Source organism: Eretmochelys imbricata, chromosome 1, assembly GCF_965152235.1.
Source record: "Eretmochelys imbricata isolate rEreImb1 chromosome 1, rEreImb1.hap1, whole genome shotgun sequence".
Classification (NCBI taxonomy): Eukaryota; Metazoa; Chordata; order Testudines; family Cheloniidae; genus Eretmochelys; species Eretmochelys imbricata.
The window spans coordinates 47,819,235-47,846,761 of record NC_135572.1 but is presented as its reverse complement, the minus strand read 5'-3'; the positions used below and the strand labels follow the sequence as shown (position 1 = coordinate 47,846,761).

Here is a 27,527-nt window from a genome sequence, read left to right as displayed (position 1 = left end):
TAGTAGAGAGATGATTCTTTACGGAGCGGTGGACAGCAGCTCTGAAGCAGGCTGCAAGGGAAAAACAACATACTGTACTGTGCAAAGCTGGAGCAGAGCAAGAGCAATGAAGGCTGAAATCTACAACTAGAAAAGCTACAGATTGCTATTTAGTAATTTATTTTATATTGCAGTGAGGGAAGAACAGAACAATGAGTAACAAAGCAGGGAAACAGGAGTGGGTTGACATCCTTCAGCTTATATGAATGGGAAGGTTTGTAACCTCACATTTGAAAAGCAACTCAGTGACTCAAGGAGAGGTGAAGAGGAAATTCTAAGCAGATGGAGCAGCACAGCGACAGAATGACCCCCAACTGGGAAGACGAGGAAAGAGGAGATAGAGAGTGGTGGAGCAGAGCGAGTGGGGGAGGAGCAGGTGGATACAGGGTCAGAGGAGTAGGATGGAGCAAGTCCTTGGAGAATTTTAAAAGCCAGGAGGGCAATTTCTAATTAGATCTGAGGTTAGCTAAGGAGCTGCTGATGATGATAGGGGTTGATGACTGTGGTCTTGCTTTCTGGAGGGAGAGTAGTCTTACTGTAGCACTGTGGACCTCCTGATGTTTAGAGGGAAGGGATTTAGGAAGTCCGTGAAAGGCAAAAGAAAGCAGCATAATCCCCAAAAGCAAACACTGGCCTTCTCACCAAGCCCATCACCCGCAGGCAAATTCTTGAGAAAAGAGTTGTCCCTGGCACTGTATCCTCAAAGTCAAAAATATAGCCTCTCTCTGACTAGCTGGGGGATCAGATTTATGAATCAAGGGCCTTTTCAATGAGAACATCTCACCACTAGCCCCCAGACATTAGGGTTTGTTGGATTCTGTGTGGCAGCTGACCTTAACCGACAGATCTTGTGGAGAGAGGTGGTCCCTGAGGCAGCCAGGAACCAAGCCATGTGCTACTCATTGTTGTATTTATTTAAAATAAATCTCTGTACCACCTTTCCAAAGGCTTTGGCTTAAGTACTGTAGCTCTTTTTAAGCCTGTATTTGCATGTGGAAATGGGCATTTCTGTTTGCAATATAGGTAACTGCACGCATAAGCACCTGTCAGAGGGTGCAAAGATGGGTTCAGTTTGCGCAATTTAGGTGCTAATTTTTGAACATTTGTTCACGTGTGTGTATTTAAAAATATTTAAATTTCCAAATTAGAACTATGTAATTTGCTTCAAACTGTACACAAGATGCAAAGATAAAGGTATAAAAATCAAATGTAGCACTTAAAAATGGGAGCTCTTATGTTATCAAAACAATACAGAGGTGCTGAGTCATTCATCAGGAATTTGGCTATGGGCAAACCCCCAAAATGTGTTTGTCTTTTCCCAAACTGTATAGAATCTGATAATAGAAATTAGACATAAAAATCATCTATTATATTATCTAGGCCATTTTCCTGAGGCCAGTGCAGCATTGATCCATACTATGTATTTGCCAATCTAGTCTTTAAAAGCCCACATAATACAGCCTTTAACATTGGTTCAATTTGCATTTACCCTTCAGACTGAAAACATACTGGCGAATAAGTAATGAATATTCATTCATAAACAAACCCTAACATGCTATATATATCATTAACAATGCAGTGTAACCACTGGCTGTGAGTTTGGACTGCAATTGTTCTCAGGCGTATTATATATGTTAATAATGCATTTAGTGAGTTAAAAAAAAAAGCCAAGGAAGTGTTTTCCAGTCGTGAACTGACAGACAACCACACCAAGCTTCTTCTACTCCTCTCCCTCAGTGATAATCATGACTAGTCATGTCCATGGTGAGTAATGAGACTTCCGTGCACACATTGTTTGAGACAAAATGAGCAAAGTTAGAAGTTTGATGGATTCTCTGGAATAAGAACAATCCAATTCTCTCTAGAGATTCCATACATCCTGTGATCTATGAGACACTGAAAGGATGTGAATAAATAAGTAGATGTAGAAGAAAGACTACGTTTGTCGAACGAGAAACAGCTAACGCTTGTAGTTTTTCCCTTTGTGTGTTTTTCAAGTTTGAAGTCACCTGGTAAGAGATAAGAGGACAAAGACTATTTCCTTCGCATATATGAAGGTGATTATTTTCTGACATTCTTTAAATGGAGACAGTTTTTCATAAATTAGCTGGTGTAAAACAAAAAATAAGAGAAAAAAGACAAAAATATACTAAACGATCACTCCAAAATCAAAGTCTGGCATATAGGAAAATTTATTAAAAAGTTCCTTGAAATAAGTGCAGCATTTCAGTGTAACTTTATTAACACATCAGAGCTCAATTGCAGAGATAATATAAAAATTTGATCTCTTCCTTATATTGTGGATTTCATGGACTCATGTAATCCTCTTATACACAATCCTCCCCATTTTGAGGGGTGAGTCTCTGGGCCAAATTCTTGGGGGAAGGTTGAGGCTCAGTGTCTTACTATAAACTGCTCCCTAGTTTGTCAGATATGAGTTTCCACCTCTCAGACTGAGGTGTCAATAGAGGAGGTTTTGGAACAAATTGATAAATTAAATAGTAATAAGTTACGAGGACTAGATGATATTCACCCAAGATTTCAGAAGGAACTCAGATATGAAATTGCAGAACTACTAACGGTGGTATGTAACCTATAATTTAAATCAGCTTCTGTACCAGATGACTGGAGGATAGCTAACGTGATGCCAATTTTTTAAAAAGGCTCCAGAGGTGATCCTGGCAATTCGAGGCCAGTAAGCCTAACTTCAGTACCACAACAGTATAGAACAGAATGAACAGACACACAGATGAACACGATTTGTTGGGGAATAGTCAACATGGCTTTTGTAAAGGGAAATCTTACCTCACCAATCTATTAGAATTATTTTAGGGAGGTCAAACAAACATGTGGACAAGGGTGATCCACTGGACATTGTGTATGTAGACTTTCAGAAAACTTTTAACAAGGCCCCTCACAAAAGGTTCTTAAGCAAAGTAAGCAGTCATGGGATAAAAGGGAAGGTCCTCTATGGATCAGTAACTGGTTAAAAGATAGGAAACAAAGGGTAGGAATGAATGGTCAGTTTTCAGAATGGAGACAGGTATATAGTGGTGTCCCCCAGGGATCTGTACTGGGACCAGTGCTGTTCAACACATTTATAAATGATTTGGAAAAAGGAAGTGACAAAACCGTGAGGGGGCAAAATTTGCAGACGATACAAAACTACTTAAGAAGTTAAGTCCAAAGCAGACTGCGAAGAGTTACAAAGGGATCTCACTAAACTGGGTGACTGGGCAACAAAATAGCAGCTGAAATTCAATGTTGATAAATGCAAAGTAATAAACACTGGAAAACATAATCCCAACTTCACATATAAAATGATGGGATCTAAATTAGCTGTTACCACTCAAGAAAGAGATCTTGTAGTCATTGTGGATAGTTCTCTGAAATCATCCACTCAATGTGCAGCGGCAGTCAAAAAATGCTATCAGAATATTAGGAATCATTAGGAAAGGGATAGATAATAATGCAGAAAATATCATAATGCCACTATATAAATCCATGGTACACCTACATCTTGAATACTTTATGCAGATCTGGTTGCCGCATTTAAAAAAAGATATATTAGAATTAGAAAAGATACAGAGAAGGGCAACAAAAATGGTTAGGGGTATTGTCATAAATATAAAGGGAAGGGTAAACCCCTTTAAAATCCCTCCTGGCCAGAGGAAAAATCCTCTCACCTGTAAAAGGTTAAGAAGCTAAAGGTAACCTCGCTGGCACCTGACCGAAATGACCAATGAGGAGACAAGATACTTTCAAAAGCTGGGAGGAGGGAGAAAAACAAAGGGTCTGGGTCTGTCTGTGTGATGCTTTTGCGGGGACAGAACAGGAATGGAGTCTTAAAACTTAGTAAGTAATCTAGCTAGGTATGTGTTAGATTATGATTTCTTTAAATGGATGAGAAAATAGCTGTGCTGAATAGAATGAATATTCCTGTCTGTGTGTCTTTTTTGTAACTTAAGGTTTTGCCTAGAGGAATTCTCTATGTTTTGAATCTAATTACCCTGTAAGGTATTTACCCTCCTGATTTTACAGAGGTGATTATTTTTTCTTCTATTAAAAGTCTTCTTGTAAGGAAATTGAATGCTTTTTCATTGTTCTAAGATCTAAGGGTTTGGGTCTGTGGTCACCTATGCAAATTGGTGAGGGTTTTTACCAAACCTTCCCCAGGAAGTGGGGTGCAAGGGTTGGGAGGATTTGGGGGGGAAAGACGTGTCCAAACTATGTTTTCTCAGGAACCCAGATAAAGTTTGGTGGTGGCAGTGGAAGTCCAAGGGCAAAGGGTAAAATAGTTTGTACCTTGGGGAAGTTTTAATCTAAGCTGCTAAAAGTAAGCTTAGGAGGTTTTCATGCAGGTCCTCATATCTGTACCCTAGAGTTCAGAGTGGGAAAAGAACCTTGACAGGTATGGAACAGCTTCTGTATGAGGAAAGATTAAGAAGACTGGGACTTTTCATCTTAGAAAAGCGATGACAAAGAAGGGGTATGATAGAGGTCTATAAAATCTTGACTGGTGTCGAGAAAGTGAATAAGGAAGTTCTGTTTACTTCTTCATGTAACAAAAGAACCAGGGGTCACTCAATGAAATTAATAGGCAGCAGGTTTAAAAACAAACAAAAGGAAGTATTTCTTCACACAACACAAAGTCAACTTGTGGAAATCGTTGCTAGGGGATGTTGTGATGGCCAAAACTATAACAGGGTTAAAAAAAGAACTAGGTAAGTTCATGGAGAATAGGTCCATCAGTGGCTATTAGCCAGAATGGTCGGGGCTGCAACCCCATGATCTCAGTGTCCCTAGCCTTTGTTTGCCAGAAACTGGGAATGGGCGACAGGGGATGGATCACTCAGTGACTGCCTGTTCTGTTCATTCTCTCTGAAGCACCTGGCATTGTCCACTGTCAGAAGACAGGATACTGGGCTAGATAGATCATTGGTCTGATCCAGTATGGCTGTTCTTATGAGTATTTAAAGTTTTGAACTGACTTCATGTTTTATCTGCTACTTTCTTACTATTCATCTATTTACAATTTTATGGCGAAGTACCCGAACATCTTATAAAGAGAACATTGTCGCAATTAACCAGTGGATAAGTTTCCGCCCTACATCTCCAGACACACAGAAGTTTTTATTTCTTTTCCCCCACTGCCCTCCCCATCCTCTTCTTTGTTGCTGGCTTTATTCTGGCTGTGAAGAAGCTAATTCAAAGAAGTGCAATTGTACTTTACTGTGATATGGTGAGATCTGTGAGTATACTGGGCTCCTGTCCATCACACTGATTGCACTTTAGATCCCACACTACTTATTTACGATCTACCAGTACCTGTGGAAGCGTGGAGATGCTGTTTACATTGTAGTTGCAACAGAAACATCTTTCTTTGGTTAATTCAGTTTTCAGAGCAATGCTTGTTGTCATTACTTCACTAGGCAAGCAGAGAAAACCCAACTACTTGTGAATTTCTCATTGATGCTTTACACTCAAATTATGCACATTCTTAGAGAGGGACAGCAGGAATTTGTCCATGAGGAGAATACAAAGTAAAAAGAATAATCAGGCAGAAATAGTTATTCCATCAAAAAGTATGTGCATAGAACAGAAAATCCTTCTACTCCCTAAAGATTTAAAATGCATTTTTTCTTTTTATGTTCAAATGTATAACGATCCTTCACCTCCTCACGTGTGTAATTCCTGCTGGCTGCTGTGGGAGTCTCACACTCAAAGGCTATGGTCTGTCTACACTTTCGACTTACATTGGTATAACTATGTTGCTCAGGGGTGTGAAACATCCACACACACCACACAACATAGTTATACCAACCTAACCCCTGGTGTAGACAGCACTAGATGGCAGGAGAGCTTCTCCTGTCAACATACCTTCCGCCTCTCAGGGAGGTGGATACAACGCCAAGGGGAGAGCTCTCTCCCCTCAGTGCAGAGCGTCTTCATTAAAGCACTACAGTGGTGCAACTGCATCAAGGCAGCTGTGCCAATGCAGCATTTTACAAGTGTAGACCTGCCCTATGTCTTTGTTGCAGAGTTAACTTGAGTTATCTACACTCAAATTACTCCTCTCAAGTTAGCCTAGTTGAAGTGAGAGTGGCCACACTGTGAAGTAACTCTGGAGTTGCTGCGTCTATATGTTTGCACTGGTGCTGTACTCACTCGTGTGTGGCACTAACACGTCTGAGGGCACATCTAATTGTTTTTAGTGCGGCACGAAGCTGAGTCGCTTATGAATTATTTCCCAGTGAATCCTGAGGGAACTTGTCTGACCTTTCTGGGCACAAAGGGAATTGTGGGAAAGCACTGGCAGTCTAGCGGCACTTGAGTGGCACTAGTTTATGCCCATAATACACAGTGGTCATGTTAGCAGCTGATGAGTCGCTCTAACTTGAACTGGAACTATACCCTGGTGGGCCAGCCAACTTGAGTTAACAGCAACACCACACTTAAGGGTTTTAGTGTGCGGATGGGACTTGAGTTAGAGGCTACACTTGAGTTATAACTTGAACTTGCATTGAAGACAAGCCCAAACCACTTGCAAGAATGAGACCACAAATGGGTGAAAAACTGCTTGCACACATTCTTACAATACTTCCTCTTGCAGGTGTCCCTGCATATTCAGAGATGTACGGTAGAAAATCCAGTATTTATGTGGCTTGTAGACCATACATGACAATTACCCCTATTGAAAAAGACAATCCATTAAAAAAAAATTAAGGGATGGCTCTGAACTACAAAGTTAGCTTCCAGATCAGAACTTCTCAAAGCTCAAAGGTGCATGGCTCTAGGGTTTAAAACAAAATAGAAACGAAATGTTAATCATTTTTCCACTGCATTCCTCAAGACAACTCTCCTAGGCTAATGTATTTCAGTGGATTTAAAGGATGTGTCCCAGTTTTCCTACTCAAATGAATTCTTTTTTTTAATCTTTCATACATTGCCAGGTATGCAAAAATGAAAGAGGTCCAGTAATGCAATGCACAAAAAGCAATGTACAAAAAGATTAATTAAACCAAATTAAATGTATTGCTTTCACAGACTGATAGAAAAGCAATCAGTTCATGTCATCAAAACAGTTTGCATGACAATGATCTTCTATTGTTATTGTCCCATGCTAGGTCCCCCCCTTCCCCGCTTTTTTTAACTGCCTGAATTACTGTAGAGCAGCAGCTATAGGAGCCCATTTGCGTTAATTCAAGGAGATCTATCCCCTGTAGTCCAATTTAGTTGACAAGCAGATTTAGTGAAATACCAGTAATATAATCTCTCTTGAACTTACTATTTTTAATGAGAATTTACTGTTCAGGTGGTCCTTTTTCAGGTAGAATCTAACACATGAAAGGTTTCACACGATGCTTGCTGGTTATTTTTTTCTCATTAATACATTTGGACGTGTGCTTTCACAAATAAAATCCTACTTAGAATGGTTATAATGATGTACGTTTTCAAAATATCCAAACATTTCAAATCTCACCTCGTAACCCTCTCCCTCAGAAATGTTTTGCATTAAAATTAATGCCAACCTTTGTGCAAGACTCTTCCCCTCCCCCTACATTATTTAAAGTGATGCTGCAGTATATAATTTATATAACGTTTGTGTTGCTATATTTTAACTCTGCCTGTGCAGTGTTCCAAGCTTTATTTGGCTTTAGTAATGGAGGTGGGTTGCACAGGAGCCTTAAGAAATAAATATATTTATAATAACTGCTACAAGGCTTGGTCCTACAAACACTTAGTGAGTAACTTTACTTATGTGAACAGGCCCAATGGGGAGGGGGGATTTTCCACCCCACTTTTAAATCCCCATGTGGAGAGGACACTCTAGATGTAGATCTGCTGCCTTTTGGCCCTCTCCGCCCCAAAAGAGCTGCTCAGCTGCCACCACAACACCACCATCCCTCTGCCAGACTCTGTGGAGGCTTTTCCATTGGTTCAAGGATCCACAAATGGAACGGGAGCAAGCACTGGCTAGAAGACACATCATCCCCACACAGGCCAAGGAGAGGATTACCTGTGAAAGGCAATACAGCCAGCTGGATGGAGCTGTCTCATCGTCCCCATGGATCCTGCACAATGAGCATCCTCCTTTAAGTGGAGTTCTGGGGGCAGCTGTGGCCAGGTGAGGCATGGTAAATAGGTTCCCCAGGAGCATTCTACATAGGGGTCCTGCAGCCTGTTCTGTGAAAGGGGAACCTTCCGATGGAATGATGGGGAAACATCCACAAAGGAATCCGTGTGGAGTTTTCTTCACCATTCTAGGGGCTTTGCTGCACCCTTTGACTTTAGTGGCACTGCTCAGGTGAGTGATGAATGGAGCTTGTAGTTTGTACCTAAATGCAAGAGTCCAACAACAACATCACATTATTTTTCTATGGCTAGAAAATCACCCTGCCTTTAAAGATGATGTCAAGTGATGGTTAAAAGTCCCTCATGCCAGAAATGTGAATTCCTCTTCAGTCTATAAAGGTTTATCTTCTAGACAGAGCTGATCTTTTCATCTGATGCTCATCACTGGACGCCCCACATGGAGGAGCCCCTCCTCTCCTTAGGTGCAACCTTCTGAGCATTTGCCCAACTTGTCTCTCTGCAAGGGCTGGGAAAAAAATCCTATCTTGTGGATTTCTTTGCTTCCAACCCTCACTCCATTTGATCTGGTCTGATGGTGTATCTGTTCTGCAGGAACTTGGAAATACCACTGAGATGGAAGCTAGACCTATTTCCAACCAACCCTCCAAATAGGTATTTTCCTCCAGTTCCAGACCATATTAGGAGACCAATAACAGACAGGGTCAGGGTCACATATCCACTGACTCCTTGGACAGCCCTCTTCCTTCTTGGGATGATATCCTAATCTGAGAAGAGGTTAGTCTTGCTTGAATGTGAATCACTTCCCCTTTCACCCTCCAAAGCTCTCACAGGTTCCTGAAGGCATGTCTACACTACAAAATTATGTCAACTTAATTTACATCAGCATACAGCCACCACAGTGATTAAATTGCTTCTGTGTGGGTACACTTGGCTCCTCACGTCGGTGATGCACGTCCTCACCAGGAGTTCTTGTATTGATTGTATTATCAGAGTGGGGCATTATGGGATGGCTCCTAAAAGCCAGCAACAATCAACATAACCAATGAAGTGTCTATACTGACACTGCATCAACGTAATTACACTGACCGTGACTCTATGCCACTGGGCGAGGGGGTGTTATTAAGTCAGCGTAGAGAGGCACTTATGTCAGCGGGAGACAAATTTAAGTGAAGATACTTCCACAGCGAGCTCGACACACAGCAGCTTACTTCGACTTAACTGTGCAGTGTAGACCAGGCCAAAGACTGCATATCTTGATCACTGTTAAATGTCTTGTTAGGGAGGACTGGGATGGACAGACTTCAGTAAATGAAGGAGATCTATGCTAAAGTCTAAACCTGGGGTCAGCAACCTTTGAGCAGTGGCATGCCAAGTCTTCATTAATTTAAGGTTTCGCGTGCCCGTAATAAAGTTTACATTTACAGGGGCCCCCCAACAGAACCCCAGACTGGCAGCGGGATGAGCGGTGCCCACAGCCAGGACCCCAGCTGGCAGGGGCCGGCGGCCAGAACCCCAGACCAGCAGCCCAGGCGGCAGATGGAACCCCAGACCGGCAGCACACTGAGCCCGCTGCCGCTCTGGGGTTCTGTCCGCCGGCCCCTGCCAGCCGTGGTCCTGGCCGCTGGCCCGGCTCAGCCCGGGGTTCCGTCCATCCAGGCCGGCAGCGGGCTGAATGGGGCCAGCAGCCAGGAACCTGGCTGGCAGCAAAGTGCCACTAAAAATCAGCTCACGTGCCGCCTTTGGCATGCGTGCCGCAGGTTGCCGACCCCTGGTCTAGACCTTCTGAGATTTATTGTAGATGCTCTGACTCTAACCTTAAATACACTGTATAAGGGCAGCTGCCTCCTGCTCACCCTCTTTGAGCATGTCTACCCTGCAAAAAAAGACCTGCATCAGCAAGACTCAGAGCCCAGGCCAACTGACTTAGGCTTGAGGGAGGCTAAAAATAGCAGCGTAGCTGCCCCCACTTGGGCTGGAACTCGGGCTTGCTCCAGTTCGAGTGGGAATGTCTACACTGCTATTTTTAGCCCTGTAGTGCCACTTGCCCTGGGCTCTGAAACTCACTGCCATGGGGTTTGTTTTTGCAGTGTAGACGTGCCCTGCCTCTGTTTCCTCTCTTCAGTCTTTCTCGCAGCTAACTGCCCCTGTACTCAGGGCTGGTTTAATAACAGAGGGAGCTGAACACAATCCGCAGGCTCCCAAAATCAAGTCTATCGCCACAACACAAAAGTTCACGCTCAGCTCTGGCTCTGCTACCATACACAGCGCTATCCTTTTGTCCCTGTCTGCTCCTCTCGAAGCTGCCACTGCCAGCCCTTTCTCAGCTCCTGGCTCTGGCTTGCTTCTCCTGCCAGACTCTCCCTGTTCGGAGGGAGAAGGCAGCACATGTACTCTTAGGGTGACCAGATGTCCCGATTTTATAAGGACCATCCTGATATTTGGGGCTTTGTCTTATCTAGGCGCCTATTACCCCCCACCCCCAGTCCCGATTTTTCAGACTTGCTGTCTGGTCACTCTATGTATTGCCCTTCTACAGAGAGCAACTCCTGGGTGGCTGGGAGAGAGGGGAGTTCTGCCTCACCCTACAGTACAGGGCTCCTGGTCCCAGGCCCTTAAAGGAACAGTCTCCTGGGTTTTTCTCATTCAACTACTAATTCCCTAGGACCGCTTCCTCTCTTCCAGCTTTGGACCTTTCATGAGCCTTTGTTCCAATGTTCCTGGAACGGTGTCTTTGTGACATGTAATGGGATATGCTGCCCTTTAAGCCTAGAGGGGGCCCAGTGTCAGTGCAACTGCATCTATAGTCTGCCTCTGTGGTCCACCAAGGGCTCCCACTTTAGCCTTCTGGCTCTCAACCATCCCTTCCTTCCCGACTCATTACTGGCTGCTGGATGTCACTTTATCTCTGGCTTGGAGCACCGGTAAGGGTTCTTTTAGTGATGAGGTTGGCATTCTCCCTTACCATTTCTCCTAGAAATTACTTTTCTCATCTTTATGACATGTCAGTGACCGAAAGTGAGAGGGTGGGATAGATTATTCTTTAATGACTTCTTCCAACATTTTTAAACACTGATTTCACCTCTGCATTCCCCTATCCTTTTTAGTCTGCCATTCTTTGATGTCCATTGATAAATGAGGTGAAGCTACAGTGCCAATGCAGATTTGCCCAGAGCAGAATTTCAGCCACGCTAGCCATTATTCTTTGCACTTTGCAATGTCTCAATGTGGCATAAACACTTTGAAACTTCAGACTGTCTCTGGACTATAGGACGTCCTTTTGAAGGATAGCCTTTTCAGTCTGCATTTAGACACCCAGACACTTTCCTCTGTCAAGTTTAAAATATCAAACCTGACACAACAGCAAAGACCATTTGTAACAAAGCTTTGTTTGTCTGGGACCAGAAAATCCCAAAGTAATATGAACCCTCCACTTTCCTCTTTTCCCCTTCTAGGTCATCTTTAGCATTTTCCTCCCAATTTAATAAAGAATTTAATTTCACAAAGGTCTTTTAGTGCTTTATCATTTAGGAGACGGGAAGAACTGACAAGAAGATGCTTAAGTGCACTGAACAAAGAGAAGTGCCAATAACTAAGAACATAAAAGGAGGAGACTACCTTGTAGGTGGCTCCATATTGCATAAGGATCTAGACAGCATGCATAGATTCTGGTATGGGAGCTAGAATCAGACTTGTGCTAAAGTACTTGTATTTCTCAGTCCTTTGTTTATTTTGTCCTCTGTCTCCATAAAATATTTAGCATTGTGAGGAACCGGAATACTGTTCTCATAAAAAGAAATGTATGACCAATGCATAGACGCACCTGCTGGTACTTTGGCTCTTACAAAAATAAAATAAGACAACTAAACTGCACATATTTGCTTTTGCTCCTGCCCATGTTACGTACTATAACAGCAACATACAGCACCTGCCAACTGCACCTGTTTAGCAGGGTCTGTTTCTATCTTTTTGCAAAATGTAGCTGGTTTTTTTTCCCACTTTGCACATTTATTTTGCTTCAGAAATAAAACAGGGGAAAGAGTTAATTGTTTGAACTGTACTGCCTTGCCTAATTTAGAATATAAAATCTTTAGGGTAGAGATAGTGGGTTCAACCCACTGTTGTATCCAGTCTTTTCTGGATGCAACCAGAAGTGGGGGAGCTGGTTTAGGCTCCCTGGTCTGGGGCGGGGAGGGGTCAGGGAAGCGACTGTGGAGCCCCGAGCAGTTTAGAGCAGCATCAGGGCTGCTCTATGCTATACCTAGACTGCACCAGCCTCTAATGGGCCACCTGGCAGTTGGGGATTGCCAGAGTGCAACACATTCCTCTTATGTAGGAGGAGGATTTCCCCAGCACCCCAAGGTGCTTGATTATCATACACATTGTGAAGAGAGGGGTCACTTTAGATGGGCTATTACCAGCAGGAGAGTGAGTTTGTGTGGGGGGGGGGGGAGGGGCAGAGGGTGAGAAAACCTGGATTTGTGCTGGAAATGGCCCAACTTGATGATCACTTTAGATAAGCTATTACCAGCAGGACAGTGGGGTAGGAGGAGGTATTGTTTCATGGTCTCTGTGTGTATATAATGTTTTCTGCAGTTTCCACGGTATGCATCCGATGAAGTGAGCTGTAGCTCACGAAAGCTCATGCTCAAATAAATTGGTTAGTCTCTAAGGTGCCACAAGTACTCCTTTTCAGTTGCACAGTTATCTGTGTCTAAGACCTTGTGTCCATGGCGCAGTGTGAGTGACTGCACTATGGAAGTGCTGCTCAACATTAACCACAGTAAGTCTGTCCTTCAGGGAGAGAAAGCAGTGAGGGAGATGGATAACGGATTGATTTTGAGCTGGGTAATGGTGGCGACTGATTTGGGCACGTACTGTTGATGAGGGCAATTGGTCTAACTTCACAAATGCAGTAAACACACTAAGAAATCTGTGATCTATAGCTAGGCATTCAGATACCACAGAATATGCTCCAAGGAGAAAGTCTGGGATATACACCTTAACACACTTAAAACCAGTTTCACCAGACCAGGACATGCCACCAGAGAAGTAGAATGCATCATGGAACAGACCACCCAAATATCCCAAGAAAATCTGCTTCAGTACAGAATTAATTCCGCCCCCCCCCCGCACCCCTAGTTGTCACCTACCACCCCACACGGGAACCCATACGAGGTATCATCAAACAGTTACAACCCATAGTTGATGGGGACCACATCCTGAAAGAATTATTTTCTGAACCCCCTTTTCTGGGCTTCAAACAACCCCCCAGTTCATCATCTCATCATCAGAAGCAAGCTCCCCAGAGACCAGAACATACCAGCTCAAGGCAGCACCAGACCCTGTCAGGACAACAGATGCAAAACCTGTAAACATATCTCCATTGCTATGATGATCAACACCCCCACAATACACCTTTCAAGATCCATAGGTCCTGCAACATGCCTATCACAATATGCGATATGTGAAGGTGCACCCCATAAGGCTTTATGAAAATATGCCTATGAATGTATATATGACATAACTGGAATATGTTTTATGCTACATATGCCATGTAATATATCTATGTAAAGGTTATGATCTACTGAATATATTCATCCTATTTTTATGCATGTGTCATTATTGTATTTGAAGTTATGAATATTGGCTGTATACTTGTTTGATTTTAAATAGCCTTGGTAAGGCACTTGGTCAGCTTCTTTAGAAAGGAATTTGCAAGTTTAGAGCCCAGTGAAGAAGCACTTAACAGACAATGGATCTTGGAAGGCTCCAATCCACATAAGTCTACATGAGGACGTTCAAGCTAGCATGTGAACCATGGCTGCTACCTGTAAGTTCTGAGTCATGCATGAGCATGTGACTTGCCCATGTGACTCCAAAACTCCATCTTGGAGCTGAAATTCTACACAGGAGAGAGGGGTATCCACCCACAAGAGAAAGTCTATTTAAACCCCTGGGAGACCCCTCCATTTTGTCTTCAGCTGGCTCAAGAGATAGCCTCTCCACCCCCAAGAATACCAGAAAGAGACTGGAACAAAGGACAGTAACTACAGGGGGCATAAGTGATTCCTGGACCCAAATTAGAAGGAGACTAGTCTGTAAAAGGAAGCTTACTGGAACTCCTCTGAGGGTGAGGTTTTATCTGTATTCAGTTTTCTTACTGTATTAAACATAGACTTGCATGTTTTATTTTATTTTGCTTGGTAATTCACTTTGTTCTGTCTGTTACTACTTGGAACCACTTAAATCCTACTTTCTGTATTTAATAAAATCACTTTTTACTTATTAATTAACCCAAAGTATGTATTAATACCCAAGGCGGGGGGGGGGGGGGAACAATCATGCATACCTCTCTATCAGTGTTATAGAGGGCGAACAACTTATGCGTTTACCCTGTATAAGCTTTATACAAGGTAAAACGGATTTATTTGGGGTTTGGACCCCATTGGGAGTTGGGCATCTGAGTGTTAAAGACAGGAACACTTCTTAAGCTGCTTTCAGTTTAAGTCTACAGCTGTTAGGGGACGTGGTTCAGACCTGGGTCTGGGTTTGCAGCAGGCTAGCGGGTCTGGCTTAAACCAGGCAGGGCACTGAAGTCCCAAGCTAGGAGGGCAGGGAAAGCAGGGGCAGCAGTAGTCTTGGCACATCAGTTGACAGCCCCCAGGGGGTTTCTGTGATCCAACCCGTCACAAGATATACCTCATACAGTGCACTAAATGCCCCAATAACTACTATGTGGGTGAAACCAGACAATCACTATGCTCTTGAATAAGCTCACACAGAAAAATGATAAAAGACAAAAACACAGTATCACCTACGGGGGAACACTTTTCACAAAGCAATCTTTCTATATGTGACCTCTCAGGCCCCATCCTCAAAGGAAACCTGCACAACATCTTCAAAAGACAAACCCGGGAGCTTAAATTCATAACACTAAAAATCATGGACTGAATAGAGACACTGGATTTAAAGCGTATTACAACAATCTATAACCCATTAATACCCCCCTCCTATGTTTTTTCTTCTTCATCCCCCCTACCCCCACCCCCACGACTGGGGAGGTGTTAACTGGCCACTTCCCCTTGAATGGTCTCTTGAAATATGTGTTAACTATTTATGCTAAACAATCTGTTCCACCTTGTATTTAGCTGTGACATCCTGAGTACCTTTCCCAGAGTTCTGTGTAAGCTTGAAAGCTCATCTCTTTCACAAACAGAAGTTTTCTCCAATAAAAGATATGACCCCACCCAACTTGTCTCTCTGATGGAAATTAAAGATTTTTGGTGAACTGGTGCTCCATATTTTTCACATATAATCTCAAATGCTTTGAATAGTCAAAGTACTTAACCACGTGCTTAACTTTAAGCATGTGCTTAAGTCATATTGATTCCAATGGGACATAAGTAGATGTGCTTCGCTGAATCAGGGCCAAAATCTGTAGGACAGGGATTCTAATATAAGTAACAATCTCTGCTATTGGGCCTAGACCGTTATCATTAATCCAGGCAAAATGGACATTCCCACATGGATAAAGGGTATTTCCTATTTTGGCCGTGATGGATTATAATATTTAGCTCTTATATAAGATCATGTTATAAAAGAGATGGCCCAATCAAGCCATATTTCCCAAAGGAAAATACGAAATGGGCAATGCTCATTTTGTCCTTCTGTGCCAATGTCCATTCCAAGCAGACAGATAACAGGGAGTCAGGTTTAGAGATTCGTTTTGTCATGTCCTCATACTGCTTCCTAACACATCCATGCACATACCATTGCCTAATCATTGCACTCCGCCAGGTCACTGGAAGAGCATTCACACTCAAGCAGCTGGCATCACAGGAGATGCTTCGTATTTTGAGGCTCTCTGCCGCAGCCAGAGGTATTGGGGCCAGTGATATAACCCCAGATGATCATCACTTCTCTAGACCAGACCCACGCCAGTGCACTATTGATTAAGGGAAGTCCAGGGTTGATCTGCACTGGGTGGTAGGTGCTCGACTGGTGGGAGCCAGAGCACACAGCTACAGGGTCGTTCTCTACTCTTGTTTGCCATAACTGAACCTTTGTTGGGTGACAATGTTTTGTGTTTAATGGTGGCAAGAAAACTTTGTTGTGACTTCAGTTGACTCAGCATTGGTGTTGTGTAGCCGAGCGGATGTCTTGGATCTGTGCATTGCTTTGTGCGTTTGACTCTACAAGCAACTACCCAGCACATATCAGGAGGAGCAATACCTGAGAGGATGAAGAGGCTGTGACATGGGTAGGCTTAAGGAATCCTGTAATATAGCAACAAGCAGTGTTAACAGATGGAAGAAGGTATAGGGAAGGAAGAAGCAGAGGGATCAGAAAATCAATGGAGAGTCTTAGCAGAGGTGGGAGCCCAACATTGGGAAGTCAGTGAGGCATCTTTTCCTTGGGAGGCAACAGGGAAATCAGTAAGGAGTTCAAGGGACAAGAGTGCAGTGAGCAATGAGAAGTATGATCTGTCCAGAAGCAGAGGCAGGAGTGGGAGCAGGGGAGCCATTAGAGAATCTCCCACCTCCAATTTCCGGTTGGGTGTGAGCAAAGCAAGCTGCTCTGAACAACTGCTTGGCTTCGGAGAAAGGCTTTTTTTGTCCAGTTGAAATAGGATAAATCCAGTACACTTCAAGTGGAATTAGCTCACATTAGCTGTGTTACACCATCAAAATATACCATCCTAAGAATGTTTAACTGGCTGGAACATTAAGTTTGCTTTCATCCCCAGGAAAGCTTTTGGGATAAAGATGCTGAAAACTCCAGGCCTGGTCTGTCCATATACATTTGTTCACTGCCATAGATTTGGGGTTACTTTGACTCAGCTACACCCTCATAATGGCTTGGATCAAATACATCCTCAAAATTACAAAATATGACCCAGAGCCTATAAACCCTCATTCTGACATGCTGCTTCATTGGTATCATTGTCCTATGAGCAAGGATTACTCCTGTGAGTAAGGGATTTCAGGGCTAGTCTCTAAGCTGAGGTACTTTCAGAAAGATGAGAAATAGGTTCATCTGAAGAAGAGCTCCGTACTAGCTGCAACTTAATGTGAAACATTTAGATGAACAAAGACTAAAGAAAAAGAAAAATCCACCTGTGAGTTAAATAACAAGAAAATGTTACCAGTGAGTATATACTTACCCGCCCCCTCAGTTTATTTGCCTAGAAATGTGAATCATTTAAGGCCAGATGCTGATACCTATACTCTGGTTTAGTAACCCCACTGACTTTAGGGGGTTACTCATGAAGTAAGGTACTATTCGGCATGAGAAAGGGCATCATAATATTAAAAGTTAATCATGTAGGGTCTGATTCTTTCACCCATACACTCACTGAGCAGCTTCTTTCTATGCAAGGAGTCCCAGTGAGGTCATTGTATGAACCATGACAATCTTTTTTTCCAATTTCTTATGCAAAAATATTGATGCCTTTGAATTAAAAAGAAAGAAGAGTCATCAGTATTACCGTGATACATGGATTATTTCATTGGAAAGCTGACGACATATAGTAGAAAAAACACTTTGATAAAGAAGCTTATGCCTTTTCTTTTTTATTTCTAAAATGTGGCTAATTCCTGCTTTGAGCATTTTGATACTTGATCAAACATTTAATTCACATTTATATATAAAGAAATTATATTTTAAGAACATGCTCTTCTGCTCGTTCCCTCCTCACTCATGAAATTCTTCTGGGTTAAGGCCTGTACTGTTAGGGAGACTAGGGGTGGTTGTAGGCCTGTTTGAAGAAATCAGTCTTGATGGATTTGAAGGAGGATTTAGTTACAGGGAGGATTTGGAAACAGAATTCCCAGGACTTTTTACCCTGGTTGATTTCTTTTTTTCCTTTCCCTCCCTCAAGTGAAAATGTCATGAGTTCCTTGGTTTTGGAATGCCATGTCGTTGTCCTTGGAAATATAATTCACAATGAATTATCTTCTCAAAGGAAGCGTTCAGTCTCTAGAGAAGTTTCATGTCTTCAAAAGGCCATTTTGTGGGTATTTTAATGAACATGAATACTGTACACAGCGAACCTGTGGCATGTGCAGCCAGCAGCACTAAAAGCCTTGAACTCCAGAGATTCTTAAGTTTGCAAAATGAGACTACCGCTGTGTCACTAACAGTGGTTCAAATAGACTATGGCACCTTACTGGCAAATGGAATCAAAATCAGATCTGTTTTGGTAATATGTCTCAGAGCCATGTGAAAGGTAACTACACAAGAAATAAAGTATATTAGTAATATTATTTAAACAGAACTTAGGTAATGCAGATGGCGACTTGAATACACAAGCTTGAAAAACTTACCAGCAGGTGTTATGGTAGTTTTTGGTGCTGGAAGTAAACTCCTGCGGGGAGTTGCTGTGCTGGTTGATACCTGCAGTGCAGTCCTACTGGTCCCCTTGGGTAAATCTTTAGAAGGCACAGATGCCTTAGGAGGGGTTTGCTCTTCACTGCCAAAGTTTGAACCTGCAGGAGGCCAAAATTGCACTAATTATAACTTCATAAAAAATGTATGCAAGTTCTGGAGCATAGACTGAGCTCATGTTTACAATTATAAGCTATAAAGGCATATTCTCCTCATTACTCAGACTGACTCTGTTACATGTATATTTCTCCCAATGCCACCGGTTATTCACAGGTAAAGGGTTCCCAATACTGGATTTCTACTATGTTAAGTCTAGGCTGCTTTTAGGACCTTTTTCTGACAGCACTTACTACCGTCTCCTTAGTGCTTACTACTGTGAGCATTTTTGCTTGACTACTGTCCATGGAACTACCGATGGCAGTAAGCACTGCCTCTGGTATGTAAGATCAGGGCCAGAAGGCTTAGCACCTTGCAGAATCAAGTCCTTAATCAGCTAGGGTTTGTTACAATCAATTCTTCTGATCTTATACAGAAATTTGAATGATAACATGAAAAGAAAAATCTGCTTTAATCAGCACATACTTTTCAATCATATTCTCATACTTAATCTAAGGTTGCCAAGGTTTCCATTTGATACAAACCTTTCAAAACCCCTGTACATGTTCACTTGGCTTTCCTGTATTTGCCACCTAAGAAATAATCACATCCTATGCTCCTTGCAGATATAAGGAAATCAGTTTTTTTCTACATTTAAAAAAGAAACAGTGGAGTGTCTTCTTATCTATTAAGTAGAAAGCCTAAGCGGAGTGAGAGATTACAGCAGGTTTGGACTTGAACATTTGCAGGAATATGAAGCATTTGCTTGAAAAATGAGCACAGACACTGGCAAGAAAGATACAGAATTTCACAGAAAGACTATTATTTTTTATTTTCATTATTTTAAACAGAGAGGAATAAAATGCTATTTAGGTATGGCCTGGAGGGAAATGATAACATTATTAAAATAGCTAGCATGCCAAAGTCCTCAGTCTTTTTAAGATGTAGGCTTCTATTCATGCATAAAGAGACTTTTAATTTTCTTTCTGAACATCTTAGGATCTGTTATAAAAAAGGTGCACGTTTCAAAAAGAAAAGCACCTTTTCTGATAAAAGGAAAAACTGTATCACCCAGCTTTGAAAAAATACCTTAAGGTTTGCTGTCCCTTGCGTGCCAGTCTTAAGTTAAAGGAGTGTGCCTAAAGTCTACATTAATTGCTACAAACACATTTAAAAGACAAGGTGGGTGAGGTAATATCTTTTATTGGACCTCAGAGCTCTTCTTCAGGTCTGGGAAAGATAGAAGGAGCTCTGTGTAGCTCGAAAGCTTGTAGGTCTGGGAAAGATAGAAGGAGCTCTGTGTAGCTCGAAAGCTTGTCTCTCTCACCAACAGAAGTTGGTCCAATAAAAGATATTACCTCTCGTGCCTTGTCTCTCTAATATCCTGGGACTGACACAGCTGCAACTACCCTGCATACTACAAACTCATTTGACCTTTATTCAAATAACAAGCTACATTAAAAATTCAAATTAAACCATCTACTGTATTTGAATGGGAGCAGAAAAACCACAAGCATGTATCATCCTAACACTGCCATGCACATAACACCCCAAATGCATTACACAGTTGTGTTGCTTCAGAATTACAGGAATTTTTCACCAGTTTAACAAAGGTTAAAGATTATGGAGCTAATTCTCTGCTGGTAGAATTCCATGGACTTGAATGAAGTTAGACCACCAGGAAATTTGGCCCAACCTATGTAATGTCCACTGCAGTTGTGCATGCTGAAGGCTCTCCTGGATGTTAGTGATATTTTATTGGGCATGCTCTCATTTGATCATTTAACCACGTGCTGCTAAAATTATTAACTGTTCTTTGAAATGTGCTCACACAGCTGATCTGGGATGATTTTTTTAAAGTATAGGAGCTGTCTTCAAGAGGAAATATTTCTTGTTATTTGCAGAGATATACACATCAAATGTCCTTTTATTTAAAGCTCATATGCCTCTCTTTTATTCTCTTATGTGAAATTTATTATACAGAGAATATTTCAATTTAGAAATCTGGCTAGCTTCCAGCAGGGAAGCAATTCTTCTGTCTGAAGCATGAGGTGTCGGGGAAGCTATATAATCTCTTCTGAGAGAGATCTTGCATTACAAATAAATAAATAAATAAATTCAGTTTTTTAGTATGAAGTGGAGCTGGCAACAAAAAGCCTTGCCCTTTGAAACACAACAGAAGAGGGCCAATAATTAAAGAATCATTACAGGCTGAATGGAAAGCCACCTGAAATGTGATGTGATCATATACCAGGTATCCAGAAATGCCCAGTACCTGGAGAGTGATGTTAAAGCCTATGGTCATTTCCTGTCACATATACTGTGTTGCTGATAATAGAACAGAAGAGGAACAAATACTCTCAGAATTTTTTAAATTATTTGTTCCGTTATTCATCTTTTAATAAGGAGATATTGACTTCTTGAAGATGTCAAGTTGAATAGCAAGATTTATAGATCCAAGAGGTACCACGCTAAGGTCAGTGTTTTACTTAAGGGACAATATATCTCATCTTTTTGTTCACCCAAATATGAAGTCTATACACATGTGAATGTGTGTGGGAATACATGTGTGCACACAGACACACGTATGTTTACATAATCTCAAGGCTGTTCCCGCTGATGTCACTGGGGACAGGATTGGGCCCTCATTGTTCCAATCAGTCGAGCAGCAGGGCTGGAATTCCAGCTAGCTACATACATTTCCGGAATTTTTCTTTTCTTTTAAGCTAACATTCTGAAGCAGAGAGTAAATTAAAACCCACTATTCCTCACCTCCTGAGAGGAGAATAATAGTTTCAATTAACTCAGTGCAGCTACTTACCTCTCGGAAGCAAATTAGGTAACGTGATGACTCCTCACTTAACAATTTTCCGTCAGTCATGACAGCACTTTTCCATCTATGGCCCTGTAGCGGGGTAGTCACCCGCTCCTGCGTTAAAAGGCTTAAAACAGCCTGGGGAGAGGCTGTGGCAGGGAAGGAAAAGTGGGGCTGACTGGGAGAAGCAGCCTCAACTGGGGGCCATGCCCCAATCAGCCCGCAGCTGGCTTAATCAGGGCCCAGCTGGCCCTTATAAGAGGGCAGTGGGCCAGGAGCAGACAGAGTCTCCTCTAGATGTGGAGGGGGACGGGCCTGGCTGCTGGGGAGCGTACCAGGGTACCTGAGGTGAAGCAGGGCTGGGGAAGGCAAGAGGAGCTGGGAGGCTCCAAACTGGAAAAGCCCCAGGCTGCAGGCCTGGCAGACGGCCTAAGCCAGGGTACTGGGGTTGCAAAAGAGCAGCCCACGGGTAGGCAGAGGTAGCAGGTCCAAACCCCCCCTTGCCTATGATGACTGGCTTATACAGACTGCAGTCGGCCCCAGTGAAAGGGGGCTAGATGGTGACTGGCAGTAGCCCATAGGCTGAGGCAAGGTGGGGATAGAGGGTGGGAGGTTCCCCGGGAGGGGAGATCCAAATCTGTGGGGTATTGCCTGGAGGGGCAGCTCCCCAGGCAAAAGGGTACTGGGGTCTGGGAGGGACACGGGGGCCAGCGATGGCGAGACACTGGCAGAGGGCGCTCCAGAGCTGGTAAAAAGAGCTAATTCCTAGACAGCCAGCAGGAGGCGCCGCTGGGTGAGTCTGCACCCTGTTACAGGCCCATGAGTGACTCAATATTATTTGCTCTCTTAAAATCTACCTATTCCTTATTTTTTTTTAACTAAAAAGAATATACAGAAACAGCAAGATGAGCAGATGCATGAAAGGAGTTTCCATGGGATTACATTGCTGTAACCTCCATTCTTCCTTGCCCACTCCTCTTTATACTTTGCCCTCAATTGTTGTGTCATGTGTAAAACTTAAGTCATGTCTACACTTAAAAGCTTACGTGGAACAGCTGTATCGATACAGCTAAGCTCTCCCGTTGACATAATAAACCAGCTCAGTGAGTGGCAATAGCTATGTTGGCCAAAGGGGGCCTAGGATACACTCAATGAAGCCATGCCAGGTGCATAAGTATAACCAGTTTTATTGCCAAAGTATAAGAAGCTTCCCAGCCTTCATGCATTACTAAATACATGCTTTTCAGCAAGCAAGCAAGAATCAATGCTTATGCCCCTTCTGCTACAGACAGTCCCAGACCCTCCTGCCTTGTCCTTGAGGGCTCGTAGCAGGCGCTGCTCCAGTGTGGGGAATTCCTGGGCACCCACAAGGCCTAGGTCCGCAGGGAAGACTGTTCATCTAAAGCAATTCGCATAGCTTCTTTTATCACCACCTCTTTCTCGGGGGTGGAGGGGGGCGAATTCACCCACAAGCAGGCTCTGGCAGGAGAGACTGTTGCGTCCTAGTCCCAACAGTGGGAGACGCTCTCCTGGTTTTTTCACACCCCTGAGCGACAAAAGTTTTCCCGACATAAGTGCTAATGCTAACATAAGCTGACGTAAGTGCTCGTGGAGACACGGCCTTAGAGCCTAAGCTCTTCTGTGAAGCACCTGGCGCATCTCATGGGTGCTATAAAAGAAACAAATACACATATATTGTTCTTAATAACACTTCCTGAGTATTAACAACCAGCTGAGTGGCTGAGGGCCTTCTGCTACACTCCTGGTTATCGACTCCTTACTGGAAGTCGTTGATCCCCAAGGATTCCTTCTTCCCTTTCTGTGGAAAAACATGTGGAAAAGGAACAGATTTGTGAGCCATGGCTGCACCCCACCCATCCTCTACACTGTAGGGCATGTAGAGATATGGAAAGGCCAGAGGTGGGCCAAGTATTGTAGGCTAGGGATTTAAATGAAATGGTGAATCAAAAACAGGTTCCCAGCCCGATACACAGACAACAGGCTGTGCACCTCACAGCTCCCTACTCTCATCCTGGTGGCACAGTTAGCAGGTTGGTTAGATGTCTGTTAGCCTTTAAAAGAGGCAAGTTTTTTTGCACATACCAGTAGTTCCTAATTTTTTAAATTTAACAAATACCAAATGAAAAAAATTAAAAAGCGCGAATAGTTACACACAGTTTTTAGGCAAAAAAGTCAGTGGGAATTTTTAAAAATCCTTTGTTTAACTTGAAAGAAATTCAATCATTTTGCCAAGGGAACATGTCACTTTGCGCACATGTTAAGTATGAGCAGAGTTCCATTCTTGAATGGTAAACAGTACAGAAGATTTTGACACAGAAGATTTTGCATGCAAGACTGGCCAATGGTGAGTGGGCTAGCATAGTGACAGCTTTCTTTATCTCTATTTGTTAGTGTCCTACAGTTTCTTTCTGTCAGAGAACTTGAACAGGCTCTGTCAAAAAGAGGCCTGTGTCTGGCAATATTTTGAACTTTTTTGTTTTACTGATAAATAAAACATGAAAAGGGACAAGAGCATTTGGAGCCAGTCCTCTTCTATGGCTCAGTGTCTCATGAGCTGCAACGTGAAGCCTCTTAAATTGAGTAAGTTTCCGGATCTTCACAGCAGATCAAGTATCAAACTGTTTTGGCAGTGAGCTGGGAAATGTTAGTTACCTACTGCAGCTATAATCACACCCACGAGGGAAACAAAGAGAATGCATCTGCATACATGTATGTTCAGTGAAGCTCTCACATTCATCCAGAGCAGTACCTGAGACCTTTCTGTTTTCAAGTTTCTCAGACACTACTTGATGTCAAGTTTAAAAACAATAAAAAGTATTTCTAGTTGTTATAGGCAAGATACCACATAATAAATAGTAACACTACTTAGCAGTTGTCATCCACGTATCTCAAAGTTCTTTACAAATAGGGAAAATGAGGCACAAAGGGGTCAAGTGACTTGCTCAAATTCACACAGCAGGTCAAGGCAGAGATGACTATAGAGAGCAGAGAAAAAGCATGATCATCAGAATGATTTAAAGATGAACATTCACCTGCAACATTTTGGCCTGATTTTCTATCTGGGCTTTATCAGGTTACACTTTGGTGCCCACAGTTTTGCTACAACAAATATTTGTAGGTGCAGTTTTGCATCTATGATTATTTGTGGGTGTAGCTCAGGTCATTTAAGCACTTCATTTGTGGACCCAGTCTGGTGCTTAGATGCTCTACTGACCTAAGTTGTACCTGCAAATAATTACAAGGAGAATAATGGTGGTTAGCTTTGGAAAATCTAGCCTTCTCCTCCCAATGAAAGGTATGTCTGCAGTGTTACTGGATCAGAACCAGGATGTCCTCTGAGACTTCACAAGTAAATAACAGTGTCAAACTGTGCAGATGTGAAAATGAAAAAAGCAAGACTCAAACCATTGAGACCACGTAAGAGAACAACAAATGGTTGTACTGTGACATGCTGCATAACTCAATGGGAAGGACAATACTTCTTATCAAGTAACGATGGTCCCTAGGAACAACATAATAAGGTTTCAAAGATTACAGAAAAGATGTTATGATAACTTACAGTCAATGTCTGGTGCTCTGAGTAATACTCTGAGCAGGAAAATCCCTAAACCATTGTCAATAAGCCAGTGACATTTAAAGCAAAAATACAAGCAACATATTTCACCAGCTTAGATCATTTTCCTGTACTTTAATTATTAAACTGCCTACTTTAGTTGTGATTTCTTCCCGATACCTTGGCAATCAATTTGTATACTTTAATGATAAGCTGCATAATGAGTCAGTTCACTTTCATATTGCATTAATTTCACAGTCTTCTTTTCAGTTCAGTCTTGTTTAATTATTGATGCATACAATTCCTTTTACACATCCACTTTCATACTTTTCCACTTGATCTGAAGCTATTTAATTGATCAAGAAACATAATATGAATGAATGCTAGTCCGTAAGGGTTACTATGCTGGCACAAGGTTACCATTATAGAATGGATTATTAGTCCAGCTAATTCACCTTTGCTAGCAGCCAGTATCTGATATTTCAGAAAAAGGTGCAAATCCCACAATGCATCAGGCCAGCTGTGTAATGGATCATTGAGAGTAGTGATGAGGTGACAGATTTCCAATCTAGCACATGATCAGTTCATACCAAGAGGCATGAGGATTGATATTCATAGTATTTTCTTTATCCTAGTAGAAAATTTTTTTATTATTGCACTTTATTTTACTGACTTCAAAGTGTACTTTTGTTCCACATTAAACCGAACTAACATTTTACCAATGCAACTGTATAATATAATTACTGTAGTATAATGTTTGTCTACAGATATTCACACACACACAGGTAGGAATTTTAAAAAGAGCACAACATTGAAAATTAGAATCTGATTTTCAAAAGAGCTCAACCTATTTAGGCACCAAATAAGGAACCAAATTTTCAAAAGCTCTCACTCAGCACATGCTGTCACAACGGGGTGCTGAGCGCACTTGAAAACCTAGTGCTAATTTTGGTTCCTAAATTGGAGCTGAGTTTTTTGAAAATTTAGGCCCAGTTGGGGCTCCTGAACAATTGGAAATCTGACCTTGGACCCACATTAATAAAACATATCACAATTTAATCTGAAAAGTCTGGTATGTTTCTAAACCATTGAAATGCAAGACAACAAGAGAAACACTTTCAGCTACTCTATTTCTCTTTTACATGTGTACGTTTATATCTTTTATTTGGCTTTCACAACACAGACCTACACAGAAATAAAGAAGGAAAAACATTGACCATATGTATCAAATGCTGATCCTGCAAATTGGTTTGTGCAGATGGACCTCTGCACCTGCACAGACCATCTTGCAGGATTGGGGCCTTTCTTTGATGGAAATTGTAAAGCCCGCAAATAGTTCAGTAATGAGAGTGGTGTAAGTTGACCTAATGATTGTTTTAGCTCCATACAGAATCATAGACTTTAAGGTCAGAAGGGACCATTATGATCATCTAGTCTGACCTCCTGGACAACGCCAGTCACGGAATCTCACCCACCAACTCCTGTAACAAACCCCTAACTTATGTCTGAGCTATTGAAGTCCTCAAATCATGGTTTGAAGACTTCAAGGTGCAGAAAATCCTCCAGCAAGTGACCCGTGCCCCATGCTGCAGAGGAAGGCAAAAAACCCCCAGGGCCTCTGCCAATCTGCCCTGGGGGAAAATTCCTTCCCGACCCCAAATATGGCGATCAGCTAAACCCTGAGCATGTGGGCAAGACTCACCAGCCAGACACCCAGGAAAGAATTCTCTGTAGTAACTCAGATCCCACCCCATCTAACATCCCATCACAGGTCATTGGGCATATCAGGGGTTCTCAAACTGGGGGTTGGGACCCCTCAGGTGGTCGCCAGCTTATTACCTGGGGGGTCACGAGCTGTTAGCCTCCACCCCAAACCCCGCTTTGCCTCCAGCATTTATAATGGTGTTAAATATATAAAAAAGTATTTTTAATTTATTAGGGGGGTTGCACTCAGAGGCTTGCTCTGTGAAAGGGGTCACCACTACAAAAGCTAGAGAACCACTAAACAGATGGTGCCTGGGGGTGCTGTAGACCATAAGGCCAGTTTGCTAGTTTGCTATATGGCATAATGTGTTTTCTTTATTGGTTTGATTCATATTATTTTGTTATTATATCCTAGTATTATTGAGTCATCTTATTTTCTTGAGTTTTGTTTATGTTGAATTCCAGTATATACTATTCATAATAGCTATTCATGGTTATTCATGGCTGTAACGCAAGCAACCTACAGGCATATATCTGGTTTGATTAGCTAGAGCAAGTCAGTATGAGTGTTTGTAACCTTTGGCATAGATAAATGGCCTACCGGTTACCTCTCTTCACTTTGGGGAACTGAATGGGGGAACCGAACAAAGAACTGAACATGTTTATCATCGGTCTGGAACAGACCGGTAACCACAGGGCACACTGCAGAACGTGGAAGTCATAAGTAAGGCCAAGGGTAACGGTTTCAGGCATGAGATAATCGATATTAATACATAAGAATATATGCCATAACATGTTAACCTATAGAGTAAGTGT

General features: G+C 42.3%; 1 protein-coding gene across 1 annotated transcript in view; it reads right to left on the bottom strand.

The window, feature by feature from the left end:
- MTUS2 (microtubule associated scaffold protein 2) overlaps positions 1–27,527 on the bottom strand; it is a 288,663-nt gene that overhangs the window by 110,815 nt on the left and 150,321 nt on the right. The window contains exon 4 of the mRNA XM_077806292.1: positions 18,462–18,623. Coding sequence (XP_077662418.1) covers positions 18,462–18,623 — 162 coding nt within the window. The remainder of the gene's footprint in view (positions 1–18,461; positions 18,624–27,527) is intronic.